Source organism: Anastrepha obliqua, chromosome 1 (assembly GCF_027943255.1).
Source record: "Anastrepha obliqua isolate idAnaObli1 chromosome 1, idAnaObli1_1.0, whole genome shotgun sequence".
In the NCBI taxonomy this organism is placed as follows: domain Eukaryota; kingdom Metazoa; phylum Arthropoda; class Insecta; order Diptera; family Tephritidae; genus Anastrepha; species Anastrepha obliqua.
This window is the reverse complement of record NC_072892.1, coordinates 85955908-85977478: the sequence shown is the minus strand read 5'-3', so window position 1 is coordinate 85977478 and position 21571 is coordinate 85955908. Positions and strand designations below refer to the sequence as shown.

At 35.6% G+C, this 21571-nt stretch overlaps 1 protein-coding gene across 1 annotated transcript in view; it reads right to left on the bottom strand.

Annotated features, from left to right (window-relative positions):
* Positions 1-21571, bottom strand: part of LOC129248158 (extracellular serine/threonine protein CG31145) — a 120101-nt gene that overhangs the window by 65060 nt on the left and 33470 nt on the right. Inside the window, exon 3 of the mRNA XM_054887609.1 lies at positions 12559-12683. Coding sequence (XP_054743584.1) covers positions 12559-12683 — 125 coding nt within the window. The remainder of the gene's footprint in view (positions 1-12558; positions 12684-21571) is intronic.

Below are 21571 nucleotides of genomic sequence, written 5' to 3'. Positions count from 1 at the left end.
AAAGTGATTTAAAAGTTGCAAATTCAAGAGTCCATTGCATATTACCCTTCATTCCAGGTTCCAGCACTCGACTGCAGATATGAAACATCAAATGGCACTACTTTTGTTGAAAGCGGTTGCCTCTTGGCAAAATTTCAAACACATTTATGCCATGAACAGTTTTTCATGAAAACTAGCTGATGCTTTAAATCAATATAATCGCTCATGAATGCTTACATTTATTTCTGCAATGAATTTTACAGTTATGCAAAAAAATTACCGATTCTTTCGTTTGAATTCTGTATGTCCGAATTATGCTTAATTCTGATTGAAAGTGAAGTCATAAATAGCACATTTTTCGATGCGACTTGAGTATCTGAAATAAAGTACTTCAAAGAGGTTGCAGTGCCAGAAACAATCGATGCTGCGCGTCAGTAGATAACGCAAGATCCCCATAGGACATATCGGGAGATAGAGGCATCCTTGGGCCTTATTATATTCAAATATTCCATATTGCATTAACATTTGGTTAATTACCGGATAATTTGAGTATCCCCCAAAAAAAGGACTCGTATCGATGGGTATAAAGAAATGTTAAAGAAATTCAGACGCGGTGGTTCAAAGCGCGTCTGCCTGCATCATAGCAGGTGACGAATCTTTGCTCTATACATATGAGCTGGAGACAAAACTGCAGTCGGCTATATGAGTGTTCTAAGACGAGCTGAATTCTACAGAAGTTGCTGGCTGAAAAAACACCTCAATGCAAATGGTCGTCTGTTTTTGCAGAAAATCTGCTTATGCCGCAACTGTATCGCTAGAGAAGCTTAAAACAGCCAATTCTGATTGGTACATAACTATTTGTTTGCAAGAAGTTTCCGGAGAGCTAAGAAAAATCAACCTCCAAAAAGGAATCATCCTTCACCAAAACTCTCTCTCATGAGAGCTCATACTAGATAGGTTTTGTGCATCCAAAAAATCGAATTAATGAGTAATTCGCCTATCAGTCCTAATGTAGCATCTAATGCTTTCTTTTTGTTCCCGAACATCACAAATAAAATGCAAAGCTATCGTTTTTCAACTCCTGAAGAAGCAGTTAAAACGTTTAAACGACTCGTTTTGGAGTTATCCGCTTTTGAGTGTCAACAGCGCTTTGAAAATTGGTTCAAGCAAATCCAGACGTATATTGCCTTGTTAGGAGAAGCCATTTTCATTTTTACTGTGGTTTCATTATTGGGTGCAAAATATAAAAAAAAACCTCGTATAGTAATGCCGGATAGTCTCATCAATTAAATGTTTTAAGGTACTTTAAAGTTTCAAAGAACTATATTTTCAAGAAAGGATCTTCAATACTTATACTTACTCTATGATATTAGTATGTATATTTAACTTATGAACAAATATACCAAGTTTGTATATTGCGTATACTTTATTTCATGGGGGGAAAGTTCAACTAGTTTTTTTAAGTTTCCCTGAAACGACAATAAGAACGAAGCTGCGGTACGAATTACTACATACGACGATGTAAGTATATCTACCTTTGACATATATCGTTTTCAAAACAATTTATCTCGAAATTTCAAGGATATTTAAGGATGAACTTTTCAAAGGGCACTATTGTGCTATATTTTTCCTATCCAAAAGTAAAGAAAATATATCTTCAAAATCCAAAAAACCAACCATACAGCTTCAAAATTTGCCATACACTATGCCCGCCTAAAAAAATTGTGTTTTTTTTGCTTACAAGGTTAATTCAGTAAAGCTTTTCATTACTATTACAATTTTCTACAAAGGAAAGAGTAATATTATATCTAGGATTTTAGCTGTTCAATTCTGATTAGTAATCAAAATTGTATGTGGTTTATTAACCCCTGGATGCCCGTGTGAGGTCAATCAGACCCCAGTCAGAAACGTATTTTTCCACTGAGCACTCGGTTTTAGAATTCTAATTTATAGCACCATATTTCTATTTTACGTTAAAAACAATTTGCTTCATCAAATTCAAGTTCGTGGCAGAATCCCATGTGGGGTCACCCGAGACATCTAGAGTTGAATAGCGCAATTTCGTGTTAGGAATATTTTCTCAGCTTTTTTCTAACGTTTGAGTAAGAATATTGCGTATTAGACTCAAAACAACGACGTTGTCCACATTGTTCAAGAAAAAATGATCGCAAATCAAAGCTTACGTGCCAGTTTTGCAAAGGCAGTGTGTTTTAGGAAATATTAATGTTAAAATGTAAAACAGGGTAGAGAGATAATAAAAAATCGAAGTTTATATGTGTATCACTCGAAGCCCCGCCTAGGCATAATCGTCCGGAAGCACGTGCCGCAATAAGACTGAGGTGCGCGGACTACACTTTAGACTTAAGCTACAGATTATGGTTACTGATCAATGTACACCGTCTCTGGATTCCTCCCATATTCTCTCAAAGAAAAAGTGCACGTTGTGTGCCATTTGGAAACAGGACCTGGTAAGCCTTTTCTCGGAAGGCTCGAAGTTGGACGGAAAGGTTGCTGGAGGAATATTTGTGGGGAGCTCCATATCAAAAGCAAGACTACAGTGTTTCATATTCAGAGGTAGCTGCAATAAAAAAAGCAGTTGATCAGTTGTTTATTTAGTTAACTACTGTTAAGATGATAACATTTACTCTGACAGCCATGCGGCAATAAGACTCCTGGGCTCATTGTTGGTTCGTTTGATATTAGTCGGGTAATGCCTGGCTTCTCTCTCTATTTATTTGGGTCTCTGATCACGGGAATATTGCGGAAAACTGCTGGGGGAATGAGTTAACTAGACAGGAGGCCTTCGAGGTGGCAATTTTTAAGACTTATAAAGTGGCAGCTCTCGAATTTTGTCGGTGCCCTTCCTGGACATTGTCCGATAGGTGTCCACGCGGTGAGACTGTTCTTTTCCGTAGTCCTATCGCTCTGTAGTCCATTCTGCAGCAGAGGTGGATGAAGTGTCTGGAGGATGAGGTGGAATCATGTCAGAATCTTTCTCTCAGCCGTCTTTTTATCGTCGGACTGAAATTCAGCCGTCTTGGCTCTCCCATTTTTGCTACACCTACGCATATAGCTGGTTTAAGTATCACACACCTGATGAATTTCATCGGTTGTATGAACCAGTTAGCACAACCCTGAGTTGTCATCGTTCGGTCTTCTTCTTCATAGTCCCCAAATATAACTTCGGCTCTCCTATCATTTATTTCCAGTCTTTCTCTCTTTTACTCTCGCAATAGTATTACAATGGCCAAAATTTTTGTATATTTGTCGAACTGAGCTAACATAAACATAAGCTTTTCTTGAATGTATGAATCAATTGTTAAGTTCTAAGTAATTAGAACGGCACTACTGGCGCAGATAGAGATTATCTTTAGTTAGTAGCATCTCTTGGAAGAACACACACCAAGTTTCAGCGAGATCGGTTTATTCCTTTGTGTTTGGCATTGGGTTTGAATTGAGGAAATCGCTTGATTTTCCTTTTTCATCAAGACAATGCGCCCTCAGCAGTTATGGGCGCATTATTAATGTAAATAGGGTTTCAACTCGTTTCACATCCCCATATTCTGTAGGCTTGTCTCTCTCTGACCCTGTGGACCACTATTTGTTACACAATTTGAAAAAAAATTTAATCAAAACAAGGATTGCAGAAACGAATGGCTATTTTTCAGGGATCAAAAAACTACCATAGAATAGCGTTGGACGAAATTGTGAGCCCAAAAGGCGACTAGGTCGAAAAAAGGTATACCCCAAACAATTAAGTATTTTTGAATGGACTTTCCAAATGACCTTCGTATGCAAAACACTACACAAGTTTTTTTAAATAAAACAAAGAATTAGGTCGGGATGAATTTTGGAAGTGAATGAAGAAAAAACAATTTTTTCAATTCCGATACTACTCTGTAGAAACAAGCCACGTATTGCTATTATGTTTATAAAAATGTGTGTGTGGTATGCTGAGAAGTTACTTAAGCAGTAGGAAGCAGACGGAAGTCACGTAACTTCAATAATTAGCAAAACAAGCTGCGATGCTTCGTAGTTCACTTTTTTTTGCTTGAACTCAAAAACATAAAAACGTAGTTTAATTTGACATATTCCCTCGCCTCTCTGCATTGTATAAACCGGCATCATCCCTGTATAAAAGTCAACCAAACCACAAGTACGTTGCAACAATTTCAACAATGAATATATTTGTAGATCCAGGTAAGTTAATTGCACTAATTTGTTGTTGTTTTAGCTGCTTGTATACACTACAATTGTTACTTGTGTTTTGAGGTACGGGTGCATCCATTTGTTTGGTATTATATTCGGGCGAGTGGGTATGCACTTCAGCATTTGCCGCTAAGTTGGAAGTAAAACTTTATTCAACTCAACTGAAACAACTTGGATGTTGCTGCTTGAAATACAAGTTGTTGTAACTATGCGAATATTGTTGCATCTATGCACATACACTTGCCAGCAATTTGCAAGTAATACAATGTATGTATGTACCCAGATATGTATTACGTACATTGTATAACATGGGAAAAATATGTGGAAGAATAAAAGTACCAGGGAGTGAGATCATTTAAAATGAATGATACAAGAACATAAATACATTAAGCTCACGTCAATATCCCGGTAGAAGATTTTGTGAAACAAATTTTGCAAATTTAAGCACAACTCCCAGCAGGATATGGCCAACCTAGAGCAATCCAGAGTTATGCTGCTCAGGTATGGGGAAACTCGTTGTTTGAAGAAGTAGACAAAATTCAACTTTATTTTTTAAAAAGGGTACTTCATCTCCCGAGTAATACGCCATCTTATTGCATTCTCTTGGAGACAAATGTTCCAAGTTTTCATTTGTATACACTGGAGCTTCACTTAAAATATATATTCAAAACGTTTTTTGAATATGATGATAATAGATTGCCTCATATACTATCAAAAAAGATTTTAGAAAAATAGATATTTTGGGTTGAAGAAATTAGTAATCTAGCACAAAAGTTAAATATAACATGTAACTGGGGCACTTCAAATAAAAGAGAGTGGAATAGAAATATAATTTCAATAATAGAAAATCTTCATGATTCGAATATTCGAACTTTATGGGAAAGGGCACACCAAAGCACCCGATTATATAACGAATTAGACCATAACAACGCCAGAAGTTATTTAAACGATAATACTGGAATCTATAAAATTATGTGGATTATGAAAGCCAGATGTGATTTAATATACTTGGGAAGCCAAAGGGATTTAAATTGCACTTTATGTAACTTAAATGAATTAGAAGACATCACACATTTCTTAGGAAAATGCCCGATACTTAAAAGAATTCGTCAAAGATTTTTTGGAAAATATAGTTTAAACCGAGATGAAATCATAGACATTTTAAATGGTGTTGGCCCTTCTGGATATAATAATTTATTTAAGTTCATCACTGGTGCTATAGAATATAGAAAATTAATTTTAAGCGAATTCAATACATAGTACCATAGTAACATATGTAAAATGTAAGATTTTGTTTTTTTCTTTTTTCTTCCGACAAACGACCTAGTGTCACTGTCGTACGTTCTAATGTTAATGATTAAAAATGAAATGTAATGTTTATTTTAAAAAAGTCGAACAATAATATATAATAAATAAATAAATAAATAAGAATATGGCCAACCAAAGCTCTTAACAATCCCAAATTTGTCAACTGTTTTGTTTTAACACAATCCTCCGAGGTTTACGGTATCTACAACACAGTCGCGTGCACTATCGGATGTCAAAGTAATACCAATTATGCTGACTCCAAATGATACATAGACTTTTGCCAGAAGTATCCTTTGAAAGAAGATACAGCGACAATCCACCTGGGAGTGATCCGGAATCCACTTCTGCACGACCGAATAGTGAACTGATGCCAGATTCCATTTGAAAAAAAATTCAAATTCGGTTAGGCATTTCTTTCTGAAGATTTGTTTAACAGCAAGTTTTTAATCAGTGAAATGAAATGGATAAATGAAAGTAGGTAGTTAGTTGATCAGCCTTTATAATGACTGACAAGCAACCCGAAGGGCATTGAAATCCTTTCAAGAATTATCCAAGATAGAAAATTGAAGCTACATTTTTTAGACTTTAGTATTTAGTAACGGATAAGGAAATGGCAAACCTTCGTTTTTGAGCTTACTAATCGAGTACAGAGGCAACTAGTGACTCAGCGTTTCCAGGAAATATAAATATGTCATTTCATTACTTCACAACTAGGGGCTTCTTGAAGAAGCAAAACAGAGTATTAATGGAATTTATTAGCAATCTGAGCAGAAATGAGTTACGATTACTGCTTGGACTGATTACGAGTATCGTCGTAAGAATCGTCGGCAACTTTTTAGGTGTATTCTGCTGAGAGAAGGTAGGTAGGTAGGTAGGTAAGATGGCAAGAGTACCCCAGGTACACTGCAAGTAGCACTTACATGCCATTTTGATACCATAAAGTGGACCACTACCTGTGAAAGGATTAAGGGAGGAGATAAGACCGTCTACAGCCATCCAGTGCTGTTGATGTATCGGAGGAGAGAAAAGGGATCTAGGCTGGAGAATTTCATCAAGTCATCCCCAAAGGGGACGCTGAGGAATCTCAAGCGCCTAGCCGCCAAAGCCGGACATCTGCAGAGAAAGTGTTCCACAGTCTCTTTCTCTGCAGGATCCCCACAGCTTCTGCAATGGGGGTTGTACGGAATTCCAAGCTTCTCCGCGTGAGTGCCGATCACCCAGTGGCCAGTGATCACCGCGATGAGTTTGGAAATTGAATGGCGGGGGGTTCCCATCACCTTAAGCGTTCTGTTTAAGTCGTATTGAGGCCATAGTGCTTTTGAAATGGCACACGTTGAAACAGACCTCCATCTGTCTTGCGCTTTTCTTAGAAAGAAGTTGTGTAGTTTCCCTTTAACGACGGCCAAGGGGATACCGATGTCTGAGAAGAGGGCAGCTGGATTCGGTTCTGCCGCCCCCTTCCTGGCAAGCTCATCGGCAATTTCATTTCCCTCTATATTCCTGTGCCCAGGAACCCAGATGAGGACCTGAGACCATCAGGACCAAGTCATCGGCATATGCTACCACCTTTAACCGCGCGCCCGAAATTCTAAAAAAACTAAGGTACATTTTTGGGCGAGATATATTAGGAAGGGATCGGAACAATAAACATAATTTTCGAATCCAATAAGTATAGTAGTCCAAGAGATTTGAAGAAGAATTAACTTTATAATATTGCTTATCCCTTTATGCGTTTTCCCCATTAAACCTACTGTCTTAGGTCTCAAGTAGAAAGGCCCCTCGTACATCTTTCTTACCTCTGCTACATTTTAATCTCTGCTACCCTTCTACCTCAACCATTGAGTTAAAAGAAGCAGCTTTGTGTGACATTTCTCTGAGTTTTCTTTAACGAAATTGGAGGAGATAACTTTGAAAATTCCCTTTGCACTACTTTTGACTGTAAGCAAAAGTAGAGAAATATTGCCACCGAATGAACGAAAATACTTAGAAGCCTATTAATCATGGAATATGGCTACTTGGAAATATTTCATCTGCGATATGTGCATTACACCTAGCGCAACGCTTCAAAAGATGTCCAGAAAGATAGAAAGACTCATATGCACTAGACTGACACAACTGACACGCATCTCAATACCAGCTCAACACAGTACTAAACCTTCTAATATTGCAAGTTTTCAGTTCGAAATGTGATTATCTTCGTTAGCAGACAATCTAAAATCAATTGAATTCAGAAGAGAAATTGAAAATTGTAGGAAGCAACTGCGGATACTGGATACCGCGCGTAATAGCTAGAGGTATTTTTTTAGGGGTAATTATTCTTGTTGTATCAGCATAATCATTATCCATACATGTACGGGGAGTACTGCTGGAGTGACAGTCTTTCCCCGGATATAAATCCGGCTCATTTCGGTAGCGTAGAATCTACTTCGTGGCAATACTTCAGAGGTAGTCCTTAGAGGTTAGTCTTTAGTCTTAAAGAAAATTTACTAATATACCATAGCCTTAATGAATGTCTGATAACAACAACGCAAAGATGAAGTATGTCTCTGTAGTAGCTGACAAGATGAAGAAGGGCAGGAATATATACAGGGTGGGCCATATAGCGTTTGCTTTTTGAACCACCTATTTTTTTAAGAATGGTAACACAAATGACATGTCAAATGTGTTCATAATCTACTTAAAGGCTTGACATTTACGAAATGGGACGCTATACGTTTGAACAAAATTGGGAAATATTGAAAACCTATTTCCAAAGTAGTGAGTCTTCTTCTTCTTTTCTGATTTTCACATCGGTGGCTACGTCAATAAGCAAAATTGTCGGATTTGGGGCTCAGAAAATCCACACGTTACTGTAGAAGAGCAAATGCATCCACAACGGCTCACTGTTTGGTGCGGTTTTTGGACTGGCGGCATCATTGGGCCATTTTTTTCGAAAATGAGCGAGGAGCCGCGGTTACAGTAAATGGCGAGCGTTACCGTGACATGCTCAACGAGTTGTTTCCAAAAATTGAAGAGGATGACATGGACGACATTTGGTTTCAACAGGACGGTGCAACTTGTCACACTGCCAAAGTTACACTCGAACTTTTGGCTACCGTTTTTGAAAACCGAATAATCAGCCGAAATTCCGATATCAATTGGCCGCCTCGGAGCTGTGATTTAAGCCCGTTGGACTATTTTTTGTGGGAAGCCGTTAAGGACAAATGCTATGCGAACCATCCAGAGATAATTGATGCTTTTAAACACCTAATCCAAGTTGCCATTCATGAAATTATAATCGTTGAGTCCGAATTCACTTGCTCAAGCATATCTTCAGCCACCTTCTTCATGCCCAATTGATAGTGAAAAATGTTGCGAATTGATTCGTGAGACACGCTACGGTCACGATCTTCCTCCCTCAACCTTAAATTATCGTTTTCCAGCACCATTTCTTTGACTACAAAACTCTCCCTGCTTAGTAGCTATCATAATTTAAGCAATCGAAAAAGGTATGGAGACCATTTTTATGCGGTCCGACCCTCTATGTGTGCATGTCGCACTATGGACTTTCAAGAATAAAAAGAAAACATTTTAAGTAAACGTTTAAGTTTTGGGCGTCATCTCATATAACCGAACTATTCAGAAATTTCTAAATAATAATGTCCTTAAGTATCTAAGACGACTTACCCGGTAACCCTGTATAAATATTCCTTTTCCTTTCTTTTTCTGTTTGTATGAATGTTGTGTTAATTTATGAAGTGGTTTTTATATTTTCCATTGACTCTCTAAAGTACGTTTTAACTGCAGCAAAAAACACAAACTAAACAGAGAATTCCACATCTTTATACATGCATATGCGTGTAAGCATTTACGCAAAAGTTCAACGGAGTGTTAGACAAACAAATGGGAAATCATGATAAAAGTTTGCCAATAAATAAACAACAGAACCACTGGCACACTCGCTTGAGATTTTATCTAAGAGCAAGACTTGTTTTAAGCCAAGCAAAATTCGTTGCAAAAAAACATAATTGTAGCTGTATAATAAAGAAAAATAAAGGCGAACCGAAATGAACATTCACTATTGTTATGAAAAGAAATCGGAAGATTGGAAAATTTAATCAAGGCTGTCGGAAAATATGTTATGCTAAACTTTCTGAAAAATAGTATACGGTAAAAGTGTAGTGTGCGCAATGTCTTCTTCTCTTAGATTCCACTCTATTCGACTTTCACCTCAAACTAGTGAACAAATTTATTTGGAATCTTCGAAAGCTTTTAACCTTCGAAGACCTTGCCAGAATGGTACTAACCTTTAAATAAAAATTTCTAATAGGCTCAATTATGAATAGGATTCGTGAAAATTTCACAAAGAAAGGTGACAGCGGTTTCGATTTAAGTATTATCTGCTTCTCATGAAAAGTATAATAGAAAAATAGCTAACAAATGGAGGCTCGAGACAAGTATAGGGTTTTTCAGTAAGAGCGCTTAAACTTTTGAACTTTTTTGAATAAAACACAAACGGTTTGACTTTTTTAACTAATTTTTTTTTTATTATCGAGTTTGAACATATACATTTAAGTATGAAATTCGATTTCTTTTGCATGACCACCGCGTGCACGTTTTACGAAGTCCAATCGTTGAACCCAATTTTCGACCACTCTTTCGCGTTCAATATTGGCTCTGAGCTCACAAATCGTCGCCGGCTTGTTACTGTAGACCAATGACTTCACATAACCCCAAAACGGGACGGCTTGTTAAATGGACCGTAAAATGGCCGTAATGCCCTTAAAGTAGCAGCAACAGAACGATTATTTTCATTAAAAAAAATTTGCACGATTTGCAATCGTTGCTCAAGTGTGTAGCGTTCCATGATGAAATGTATACTAATGAAGTTTACAAATGACAAGCGAAAAATAAAAAATATTGCGTCATTCGCCCTCCCTATCGGAAAAAAGTTGAAGCGCACCTATTGGATAACCCTATAAATATAGTACCGGATTATTCTGTACTCACATTTCGGTCAGAAAATAATTGCAGCAATTTAGAAGAACTGATCTATATGGACTTTGAGTTTCTTCTCAATTTGATTCTTTTTTACAATAACAAGAGTTTTAAATTTGGTCGCTCAACGTTACATTAGTATGTATACTAGAAAAATAAACTATTCCTACCAAGAAATACCTAAGCAAAAGTTTGTATTAAAATAATATTGTAGCATTCAAACTACTTAAGTGAATACTAAACTCCGCATTAGCTTCGTATTAATTAATGACAGTTTCCTTTAAAATTCTGAGAGCTCGAAATTAAGCTTAAAGCTATGCTCTGTTAAACTTTTTTTCTATAATTCTGTGTGGAATTCGAATCTGCTAGCAACGTTGTTGAAAAAAAAATTTACCCGCCCAAGGCCACGTACCCTCGTTTGAAATTTCCAGAAAAACTCCTAAAACATTACAAACTCAAGCTATCGATGTTTGTGTAGATATTTTTTATGCATACATACATATGTATACATTTACTCCTGATGCTTTCCATTTCAATTCAACCGGGCTATTCGGGTCATGTTCTGCGATTTCGATGTAACTCAAATATGTTGCTCTCTGGTCAAAATAATGAGACACGTATTTTTTTTTTCGCCCGAAAAACATTTTTTTCAAGAGTTATCGGCAATTTTGTTTTTCGGCTCAAATTCGATTTTTTTTAATTATGTAAGAAAAATTTTTTTTTAAATGCCCATAACTTAGTCAAAAATGAACCGATTTTAATAATTCTGGGTTCAAAATGATCGTAATTACTTACACGAGCGACTTCATGTAGAAACAATTGCAAAAAAGTAGTTGAAAATTTTTTATTTAGCAAAAAAGAAAAAAAAATTAAATTTTTTCGAAATTCAATATTTCAAAAAGTGTATTTTTGTTTTTTTTATAACTTTTTTTAAATCAAAAGGACATCTCAAACTTTAACTGAGCTGAATGCCTAGTAGCTAAAATGCGTTGTTTTTGAGTAATGAATTTTTGAGTAAAAAACCTGTTTCGCACTTTTTGTTTTTTGCAAAATAAAACATTTTCAACTTCTTTATTGCAATTGTTTCTGCATGAAGTCGCTTGTGTAAGTAATTACGATTATTTTGAACCCAGAATCATTCAAGTCGGCTTATTTTTGACTAAGTTATGAGAAATTAAAAAAAAATTTCTTATATAGATTCTTTCCATTTCAATTCAAAAGGGCTATTCGGGACATGTTCTTCGATTTCGATGTAACTCAAATATGTTGCTCTCTGGTCAAAATAATGAGACACGTATTTTTTTGTTCGCCCGAAAAATTTTTTTTTCAAGCTTTATTGGCAATTTTGTTTTTCGGCTCAAAATCGATTTTTTTTTAATAATATAAGAAAATTTTTTTTTAAATGCTCATAACTTAGTCAAAAATGAACCGGTTTTAATAATTTTGGGTTAAAAATGATCGTCATTACTTATACGAGCGATTTCATGTAGAAACAGTTGCATAAAGGTAGTTGAAAATTTTTTATTTTGCAAAAAGCAAAAAGGGTGAAACAGGTTTTTTACTCAAAAATTCATTACTCAAAAACAACGCATTTTAGCTACTAGGCATTCAGCTCAGTTAAAGTTTGAGATGTCCTTTTGATTTAAAAAAAGTTATAAAAAAAACAAAAATACACTTTTTGAAATATTGAATTTCGAAAAAATTTAAATTTTTTTTCTTTTTTGCTAAATAAAAAATTTTCAACTACTTTTTTGCAATTGTTTCTACATGAAGTCGCTCGTGTAAGTAATTACGATCATTTTGAACCCAGAATTATTAAAATCGGTTCATTTTTGACTAAGTTATGGGCGTTTAAAAAAAAAATTTTCTTACATAATTAAAAAAAATCGAATTTGAGCCGAAAAACAAAATTGCCGATAACTCTTGAAAAAAATGTTTTTCGGGCGAAAAAAAAAAATACGTGTCTCATTATTTTGACCAGAGAGCAACATATTTGAGTTACATCGAAATCGAAGAACATGACCCGAATAGCCCGGTTGAATTGAAATGGAAAGCATCTCCTTTGTGGTTATTATAAACACTCACCGACATGCTGCACCGGCAGCTTCATCATGTCACGTATCACCGCATCCACAATAGTGTCATTCTCTTTGTACAACTCACGCTTGGAGATGTGCCACTGGAAGCGTTCCAAATTTGTTGCATTTTTACTGCAAAGAAAAATTCAAAAATAAAAATTAAGTAAACAGAAAATAATAAAAATTCAAAATTGGCTAAACAAAATTCCTATACCACCAAAATTTTACATCAGAAATCAAAAAGTCCGTATCCTTGCCAACACACGACAGCTGCCGCAGCTTGATATCAGTTGACGTTTGGTATCATATAACAAATATTTTTGTTCTATGCCTCTTCTATCTCCTGTGCTCCTCCAATATTTGCATTCCTTTTAAGGCCAGTCATTTAGTATTTTTTACCAAATTCTCTTTCAGCTGTTAAACGAAAAGTGAAATCAGATTTACACTCCCAACATAGCGTCTTGCTTTATTTTTCAATTTTATGCTACTTTCATTCCTCATTGAGTGCTTACATTCTTCACCAGTTCAATGCCAGAGAATTTGTTGCAATTTTGCTTTTTATAATTCATATATCCTTTTGACAAAAAACTGCAGTTCCGCTAAGGAATTCAAGGAAGATGCTAATAATATCGTGCATTGATTTTAATACCGAGAATTTCGAAAAATGCACTTTGAGGTAATGTGTTGCTTCATGCATTATATACGTTCTTCGTAGTATCTTAGTAATATATGGAGGGTGTTTTTTTAAGAGCATGATAACTTAAAATGATAACACGAAACCGAAATATTGTTAGAATGAATTTTGTTTTATTATAATTTAGTAAGTAATTTCATGGCGTTTATTTTCTGAATATGATATCCGACATATGTACGTCCACTTGAAATACTCTGATAGCTTAGCACGCTGTATGGCAAATCGCGCCATCTTGTCGCCGATGTTTGACTGATTAATTTTTGGAAACAAAAATTCAGCCAGAATGGCTCGATAGCGCACACCATTCACCGTAAAATCAGCTCTTTTCGCATATCTAAACAAATAAGGACCGATGATGCCGCCCGTGCACTATGAATTTCGCGAACAGATTTTTTTTTAAGTAAATTTCCACAATTTAGTAGACTGGTTCTGGCGTTAAGTAATTCATGATAACTTGCCAAACCTTACTGAACAGAAATGTCGACCTAATTTGCCATTCCTAGCTGTAAGACCATAGTTATCGATATCGTTAGTTCTGATACAGCTAAAAGGCACCCGATATATATAATTACATATTTTATCTGTAAATCAAAGAAACTATGAATCTATGAATTTATAAATATATAAATCTAATAGTGTATGAAGCTAAGACTCCTATGAATCTATGAATATATAAATACATATATGAATCTGTGGCTATGGCTGTAAGCTTATGGATCCATGAATCTATAAATCTATGGGTACATGGGTATATGAATCTACGAGTCTATGAGTCTACAAATTTTTGAGTCGATGAATATACTAATCTGTGAATCTTCTAAACATTGTCTTTTCTATTATTTTTATTACAACGTTTATCAATTTGTGATACTGAAAGCTTAAAACCTAAGAAATGCATTTATGAATGATTCTGTGAACTTATAACTTTCGAATTGAGTTTCCAAAAGATGAATAAATGTGTAGCTATAATTTTCTACCAACCGTGAATGTGCTGTTAGGTGGGAAATATTTGAACCAATAAGGGCCAATAAAGGTAAAGAAAAAATTATTTTTGCAGTACACATAAAAATACTACATGAGCAAATGCAACATAACCCTGAGAAAATATAGTAAATGAATATAATATATCATGATCATTCGAAAAAACAGCAATGTTTCGTATTTGCAAGTAATCCAAATCTGAACTCTTGTCATCCTCAAGATATATAACTCTTTTTATATTTGCAGTGTCATATAGACCAGTTATCGCTTTATCAGTATTGTTAAAAAGATCAGAAGCGTTTAGTCTTTCTTCGTAGGATTTTAAAAAGGCTGATTTGTTGCCAAGCTGGCCGAAGCGCTGACCGACTCTGAAGGAAGCTCCAACAATATATTTATATAAGTATAGAGAAGTTGCCGCCTGACTATCAAGCTACGGAACCTGGACCTACGTACTGTAGTACCATTCTAGCATTGCAGTATCTCTAACTTGTGATCGGGAGCCTACGTTGCAAACCACGTGGTGAAGCTTAACGTTAGCTCATAGAAGGTATCTGGAATAATTTTACAGATTTCTGCAGATAAAATGAAGAATTCTTGAGTTTTAAATTTCCATGGATAAAATACCTGAATGCGACCCGCATATATGGTAACCGCTTTTAATATATAACGGGTGGGCCATATAGCGTTTGCTTTTTGAACCACCTATTTTTTTGACAATGGTAAAACAAATGGCATCAAATGTGCTCATAATTTACTTAAAGGTTTGACATTTACAAAATGGGACGCTATACGCTTGAACAAAATTGGGAAACATTGAAAACCTTTTTCCAAAGTGGTAAGTCTTTTTCTTCTTCCGCGGTTACAGTAAATGGCGAGCGTTACCGTGACATGCTCAACGAGTTTTTGAATTCCGATATCAATTGGCCGCCTCGGAGCTGTGATTTAAGCCCGTTGGACTATTTTTTGTGGGGAGCGGTTAAGAAAAAATGCTATGCGAACCATTCAGAGACGATTGATGCTTTAAAACACGAAACCGAAGTTGCTATTCATGAAATTGGAGCCCAAATAATCAAAAATGGGCTTAAAAATTGGGTTGATCGAATGACCTACTGTAAAGCCAGTCGTTGCAGTCATTTAAACGATATTATTTTTTATTCATAAATGACAATGTTCAATCTTCAAAATAAAAAAAAAAACTTTGAAAAAATATTGATTAATTCTTTTTTTTATAGCCGATTCAAAAAGCAAATTTTACATAACCTGCCCTATATATATTTAATTGGCGCGTACACCCTTTGGGTGTTTGGCCGAGCTCCTCCTCCTATTTGTGGTGTGCGTCTTGATGCTGTTCCACAAATGGAGGGACCTACAGTTTCAAGCCGACTCCGAACGGCAGGTATTTTTTATAAGGAGCATTTTCATGGCAGAAATACACTCGGAGGTTTGCCATTGCCTGTTGAGGGGCGACCGCTATTAGAAAAAAAAGTAATGAAAATTAAAAAACTAACTAAAACTAGTAAAAACTGCTCAAAATGTTTTGATACTCTAGTTTTTTCTCGGTATGATAAGAGTGCAAGAAAGGAGTAAAACCTATGATATGCCATCTGACTGATCTTTGGTTTTTCCTTGTATTAATGTGAGCTGCCGACCAAAGGGAATAATTTTCTGAAAAATAACTTTTAGTTTTGTAAAAGTTTGATTTCCTTTTCTCGGATTTAGCAATATTTCCTACAAGGTTACTTCGTAGTTTGTCCACCGATTATCATGTATGTATGTAAGTACGTATGCATGTACAGTATGTATATATGCAGATTCCTTCAGTGTTGGCTGCATTCCAGCCAAATACATTTTGGCATAGTTTTCCTGCAATTTGCCGGTAATGATATGCAAACAAGCAGCTGCAACAGCAGTGGCACTAACAATGCCACAAGGCAAAGTAGAACTGAATAGGAAGTCAAAATGTGAATGCGGAAATATTCGTAGAGTAAACGGGCGCCCTGACGTGACGCTTGTGTAGTTGAAGCAAAACGCACAAAATAGCAAGAGGGCGAATATGCGGTGAAAAGTTTTACAGTTTCTTCGAAATTTGCGCAAAAAGGTTTCATCTGTAGCTAGTGAATTGGATAAATAAGAATATGGATAAGTTGCAATCGCAATAAGAGCCTCCTTGGGGTATACTTATGAGCACGAATAGTGCAAGCATGAATGTGTATGTGTTATGAAAAATGAAAATTTTTTGTGTTCGTACATGCAAATGTGAATTACGCGCTTCCTTTTGCCATTCAATAGTTAAATGTAGCGTGCGCGCTTTTGTCAGCAATCGATTCGCTTAGTATCTTGTCTGTCATTAGTGCGCTTGGGTTGGCTCGTCATGGCGTATGAGTGCTGCTCGCTTTGAGGCTTAAAAATTGTAGCTGATGTGCTTTAGCTTTTCGAAGCTTTTCGCAGCTGATTGAAGGAATTGATTAAATGCAAAATGATTGATTGCCAATGCATTTTACAGTAATGAGCTACTCTTTTGTAATAAGGTAATAAGACCCTTATTCTATTTAGAATATTTGCTAGCTAATGAAGAAGAAATTCAGAATGATCTGATTTGCATATGACTTTCATCTTTTTTCTTCTTACATTTTTCTCCAATACTTTTGTGTTCCCCTCTACACCGTTTTATGCAAATACCTTTTCATATTTATATTCTTAGAATTTCCGCATCCAAATAAAAAGCTATCTAGTAAAATATTTGCATTACTGTTATACCGTACGCACATTTATATATTGATTTTCAAAAATTAGAGTAATTTTCAAAAAAAAATAGTTTTATTCCCCGCCAAATTTTTAGACCTGTCAACTGGCCACCCAGATCGTGCGATATAACGCCTTTAGATTATTTTTTGTAGGGCTATGTTAAAGTTCATGTCTATTCAGACAAGCCTGCTTCAATTAACGCATTGGAAGACAACATTAAAGCATTTACATGTGAGATACCGGCCGAAACATTAGAAAGAGTATGCCAAAATTGGACTAAGCGGATGGACCATTTGAAGCGCAGTCGCGGTCAACATTTGCATGAAATAATCTTCAAACATTAAATTATATGGACTGTACTATCGATTTAAATAAAAATCTCATGCATGTTTCTGAATTTTACGTGTTTTTTTGAAAACCTTAGCTCTTAAAAAACTATAGCTCTTAAAAAATCACCCTTATAAGTCGATTACACAGTAAAAGTTTATCGGAGCGAAAGGAAATTGGCCAATTAATTCGCTTCATTGCAATAGAAAAGCAACATAAATTAACTTTTTTACCCTTGTATAAATTTAAAAAAATTTTACAAATTTTCATAAAAATTTCAAACTTTTTAGTCAGGAGTTTTAGAAAATTTTCAAGTCCGACTAAATTTGGTAAAAAGTGCTGTTTGTAGGGGCTAAAAATTCGAGTTGATTTTTGAAATTTTTATTTTTCTTTGCTGGCAGCCTTTTATATTTCTTCTTTAACGAATGCTCGACACTACCAAGGAATTTTGTTTTGGAATTAATTGACAGAGGGCCACCGAAGACGAATGAATTGGTACCATTTGATAATCCCCGAGATCGAAACACCGGGTACGAAACACCAAATGATATAAAAAGTATTTTATAATAGCGGTCGCCTATCAGCAAACAGCAGCAGAGCTCTGAACGTATTTCTGCTAGCTTTGTTGAAAAACATCGAAACGCATGCCAAAAACGGGAGGAAGAGCTCGACCACAGCATATAAAGGGTATGCCTTTTGAAACTGTATTCGATATTTCTTTTATAGGCAATGCTACTTTAAAATCCGGCTATGAATATCGAATATATAAAGTTTATGAAACGAGCTCTGCATTTGGCCAAAGAAAAAATTTTTTTTTTCGAATTGCCCTGCTAAAATATACCGAACTTTTTTTCTTATACCGAGGTACGGTCTAATGAGCAGTCTTTTTATCTCTTTAAGCAAAAAGAAAAAAAACATATTTAGATATTTTATCTTAGTTTTCTTTACTCCGAGAACAATTGGTTTGATGCATTTTTCAGTATCTACACAAATTTCGCCCATATATCCTAAAGAGGTTGCCTGATATTTTAAAGAGGTTGCCAAATTTCGGTTCTAAGTAAAATACTCGTAGATATTTTCCTTATTAAAGAGAGCCCGTAGAGTTCTTAATAAAGAAAGGCTGAGTCTGGTGATGTTATGTACTCCGTACTAATATCCGTTCCAAATTCATGAGGCTTCTAAAAGTTCAGTGCGCCTTCCTTCTAGGGCAAACCTATCTAGTTATTTTGCAAGTAAGCTCCGTGACCCATTTACGGTTGGCTTGCGCGGTGTAGACCGACTTGTCTTAGAGCTTGCTTGAGGATAAAGGGATGCCCACATATTGGGCAAAATTGATTGATTTAAGATCAGTCCCTTTCCAGATAATATGTGATGCAATTTCCACAAATAGAACCCAGACAACGTTATTGGTGCACCGCTTAGCCAGCTCAATTAAAATAGCTCTCCATTCCATTGGTACTTCGAAAGAACTATATGGTATATTATATGGTGCACTCCTGACCCACAACTTAGCCTCCTAATAGTTTAACTTCAGTTTAAAAGACGATGCAGTAGCTAGCCACTTGCAGCACTTCTGAGCGGATGTCCCTTCCGGCCTTATTATTTAAATCTGAGCCGTCAGTGAAGGTAGCTCCTCAACCTTATCCCTCTTTACATCATAAAATAAATAAATTTGGTATAAAATTATAAGAAAAATGTATTTTAAAATACTCAGTAGATAGTCCACCTCAATGAAACATCGACTCCTATCATAATTTAAGGAATAGAAAAAGTTCGGGTGGATTTTTTTTTTTTTGCGGTCGAGAGACTCTCTATGTGCGCATGCCTCACAGTTTCTTAATCGCTACTTTCTTTGTTAGTCTGTTATGCCATTCGTCCATGGTAGATGTGCTACACTGTGCGTGTATTTTCTTCTGCCTGTGTTACTTGGTTCGCGAACTGGATTTTGATCTCTGCTTGACAGATTTTAAATTTCTACTTTATCTTTTTATGTCTTTGACAATTTAAATACTACATAGATCTTCTTTCAATAAAATACAAAACTCACTTACCAATTAATCATGAATAAAGTTATAGGAACGTATGCACGTATAGGCCTCAACTTACCAATATTCTACTTTTTATTTTTAGATTTGTTGTAATTTTAAGTTGAGCTTTTTCAGTATTAAACTCGTAAATATCTGTCGATGCACCTACGCCTTAGCAAATTAAATTGGCAATCATAATTAAGTAAATTCCTGTTTAATTCATTCAGATTTTCCTCCTGTCCACTGACCTTCATCTTCAATCCTATTATGTGCCTTTATATGCTGTTACTTTCACAATTTTTTTCAGCAGTAAGCTGGTCATTTGGCCTCCACAGCGAAATAAAAACAAAAGAAACTGAGATAAAATATTTATAAAGTAGCTAGTAACTTCCGATTTCTACAGGCCAATGGCTGTCAACTATTCTTTTCATTTGAGCTGTATGCTGTGGAATGAATCGGAAGTGAAAGGAAAGGGGGGCAAAAAGTAAAAGAGGAAATTTTAACACAGCAAATGCATTAGAATAACGGGATTGCGTTTGAGTGTAAATAAATGGAATGAAAATTATTAAGTCCTTGTATCTTTGAAGCACGAGAGTTTATGTACATATGCATATATAACCTTATATGTAAAAGAGTAGTATAGTATAAATAGGTAAATTCTTAAAAGCATGAGTAATAAGCCAACGGAGCCATTTTTTTTTTTGGTCTGCGAACACCCAGTAGTCGCTGGTAACCAAATCTGGCGCACATGGTGGAAGTGGGAGCAAATCGAAGTCCAAGTCATGCATTTTTTCCGTTGTTTTGCCATCAGCAATACGCTCATATTTTTGAACAGAGCTTTCGGATCAAATGCTTATGCAATGTAAGGCCGATACGTTCTTTTGATATCCTTACGATGTCAGATAACTCACGTAAATTCACTGTTCGATCATACAAAACGCTCATAACACTTTTCAAGCCATTGTTTCGTTTGAACGGCATTTTTCCCCATCAAGAAGCAGTGTAAAATTAAAACACGAAATTTTTTTTGATCCATTGTTTCGAAAATAACAGAAGTAGCATCACTTTTAACACAATAACTCACGAACTATTGAATAGAATATCATGGAATTTTTAGAACTGTCTGTTTAAGGTTAGTACTAACTGAAAAAGAGGTGAATGCACTACAACTAGTACCATATATGTGCTAGGCCCGGGACTTGTTATCCCATGTGTTATTTAATACTTAAAGCAAAAATGGAGAAAATGGCATGAATGTGGCATAGAGAAGATTATTGGCGAAAGCTCATTAATTTTAATTGAGCATAGTTATGAGAAAAAATTACAATATAATTATGTATATCATTTCATTCCTATACTAATGAAGATTATCACAATAGAACAGTGGAGTGCCATAATCGCAAACTTAATAGAGGGTCCGGCACGCGAAGTGTAACAATCAAAAGGCCATAAATTTAGTTTAAAATATTACTGTGTGTGAAAATAATACAAAATTAAGAATCAATTTACTTTTGCTCGTTATGACCACCTTTTGCTTTTACTTTAGCGTTGAGACGGTCTAAAAACGAATCGCAAGCTGCCCGAATGTGACTTGCAGATATTTTGGACCACTCGCGGGCAATGGCTTTTTTCAGCGCCTCGAGACTGGTGAATCTTTTAGTTCGGACATTGCCCCAAATGGGTTCCAACGGGCCAAAATGTCCCAAAGAGAACAATCCATCGGATTCGCGTCTCACAACACAAAACAAACCACACGAAAAACCTACCCAAATCTGCCGTTTCACACGGATATATAAATTTGCTACCAATTAAAGAAATATAAGTTCGCCCGTCAACAAGATGGTGCAAAATTAATCACCTAATTTTGTTTTTGAATAGCATCCGCATTCCGCTGTTTAAACTTGTTCTGCATATGGAACACGATTTGCCTGGAATTTTTGTTTTATTTTTTTCCGAGCTGACATTTTTTACGCTTTTTTCACAAAAAAATTAAAATTAAATATTTGTAATACATAGGGTTAACGAATTAAAAAAAAAATGTACGTACCAAGTCACACTTTTCCATACAAATGGTTAAAGGTACATGTCAGTATCTGGACAACTTATTAATACACTTTGGCCTGGCTATAGAAGTTTAAAATGTTAGTTTTTTGTGCAGGTATTTTTTCTTTGAATTGTAAGTTAGATAGTTGACGGTTAAATAAAAACAACTGTTTCCTGTACGATTTTTTTCCTACTTTGCGATA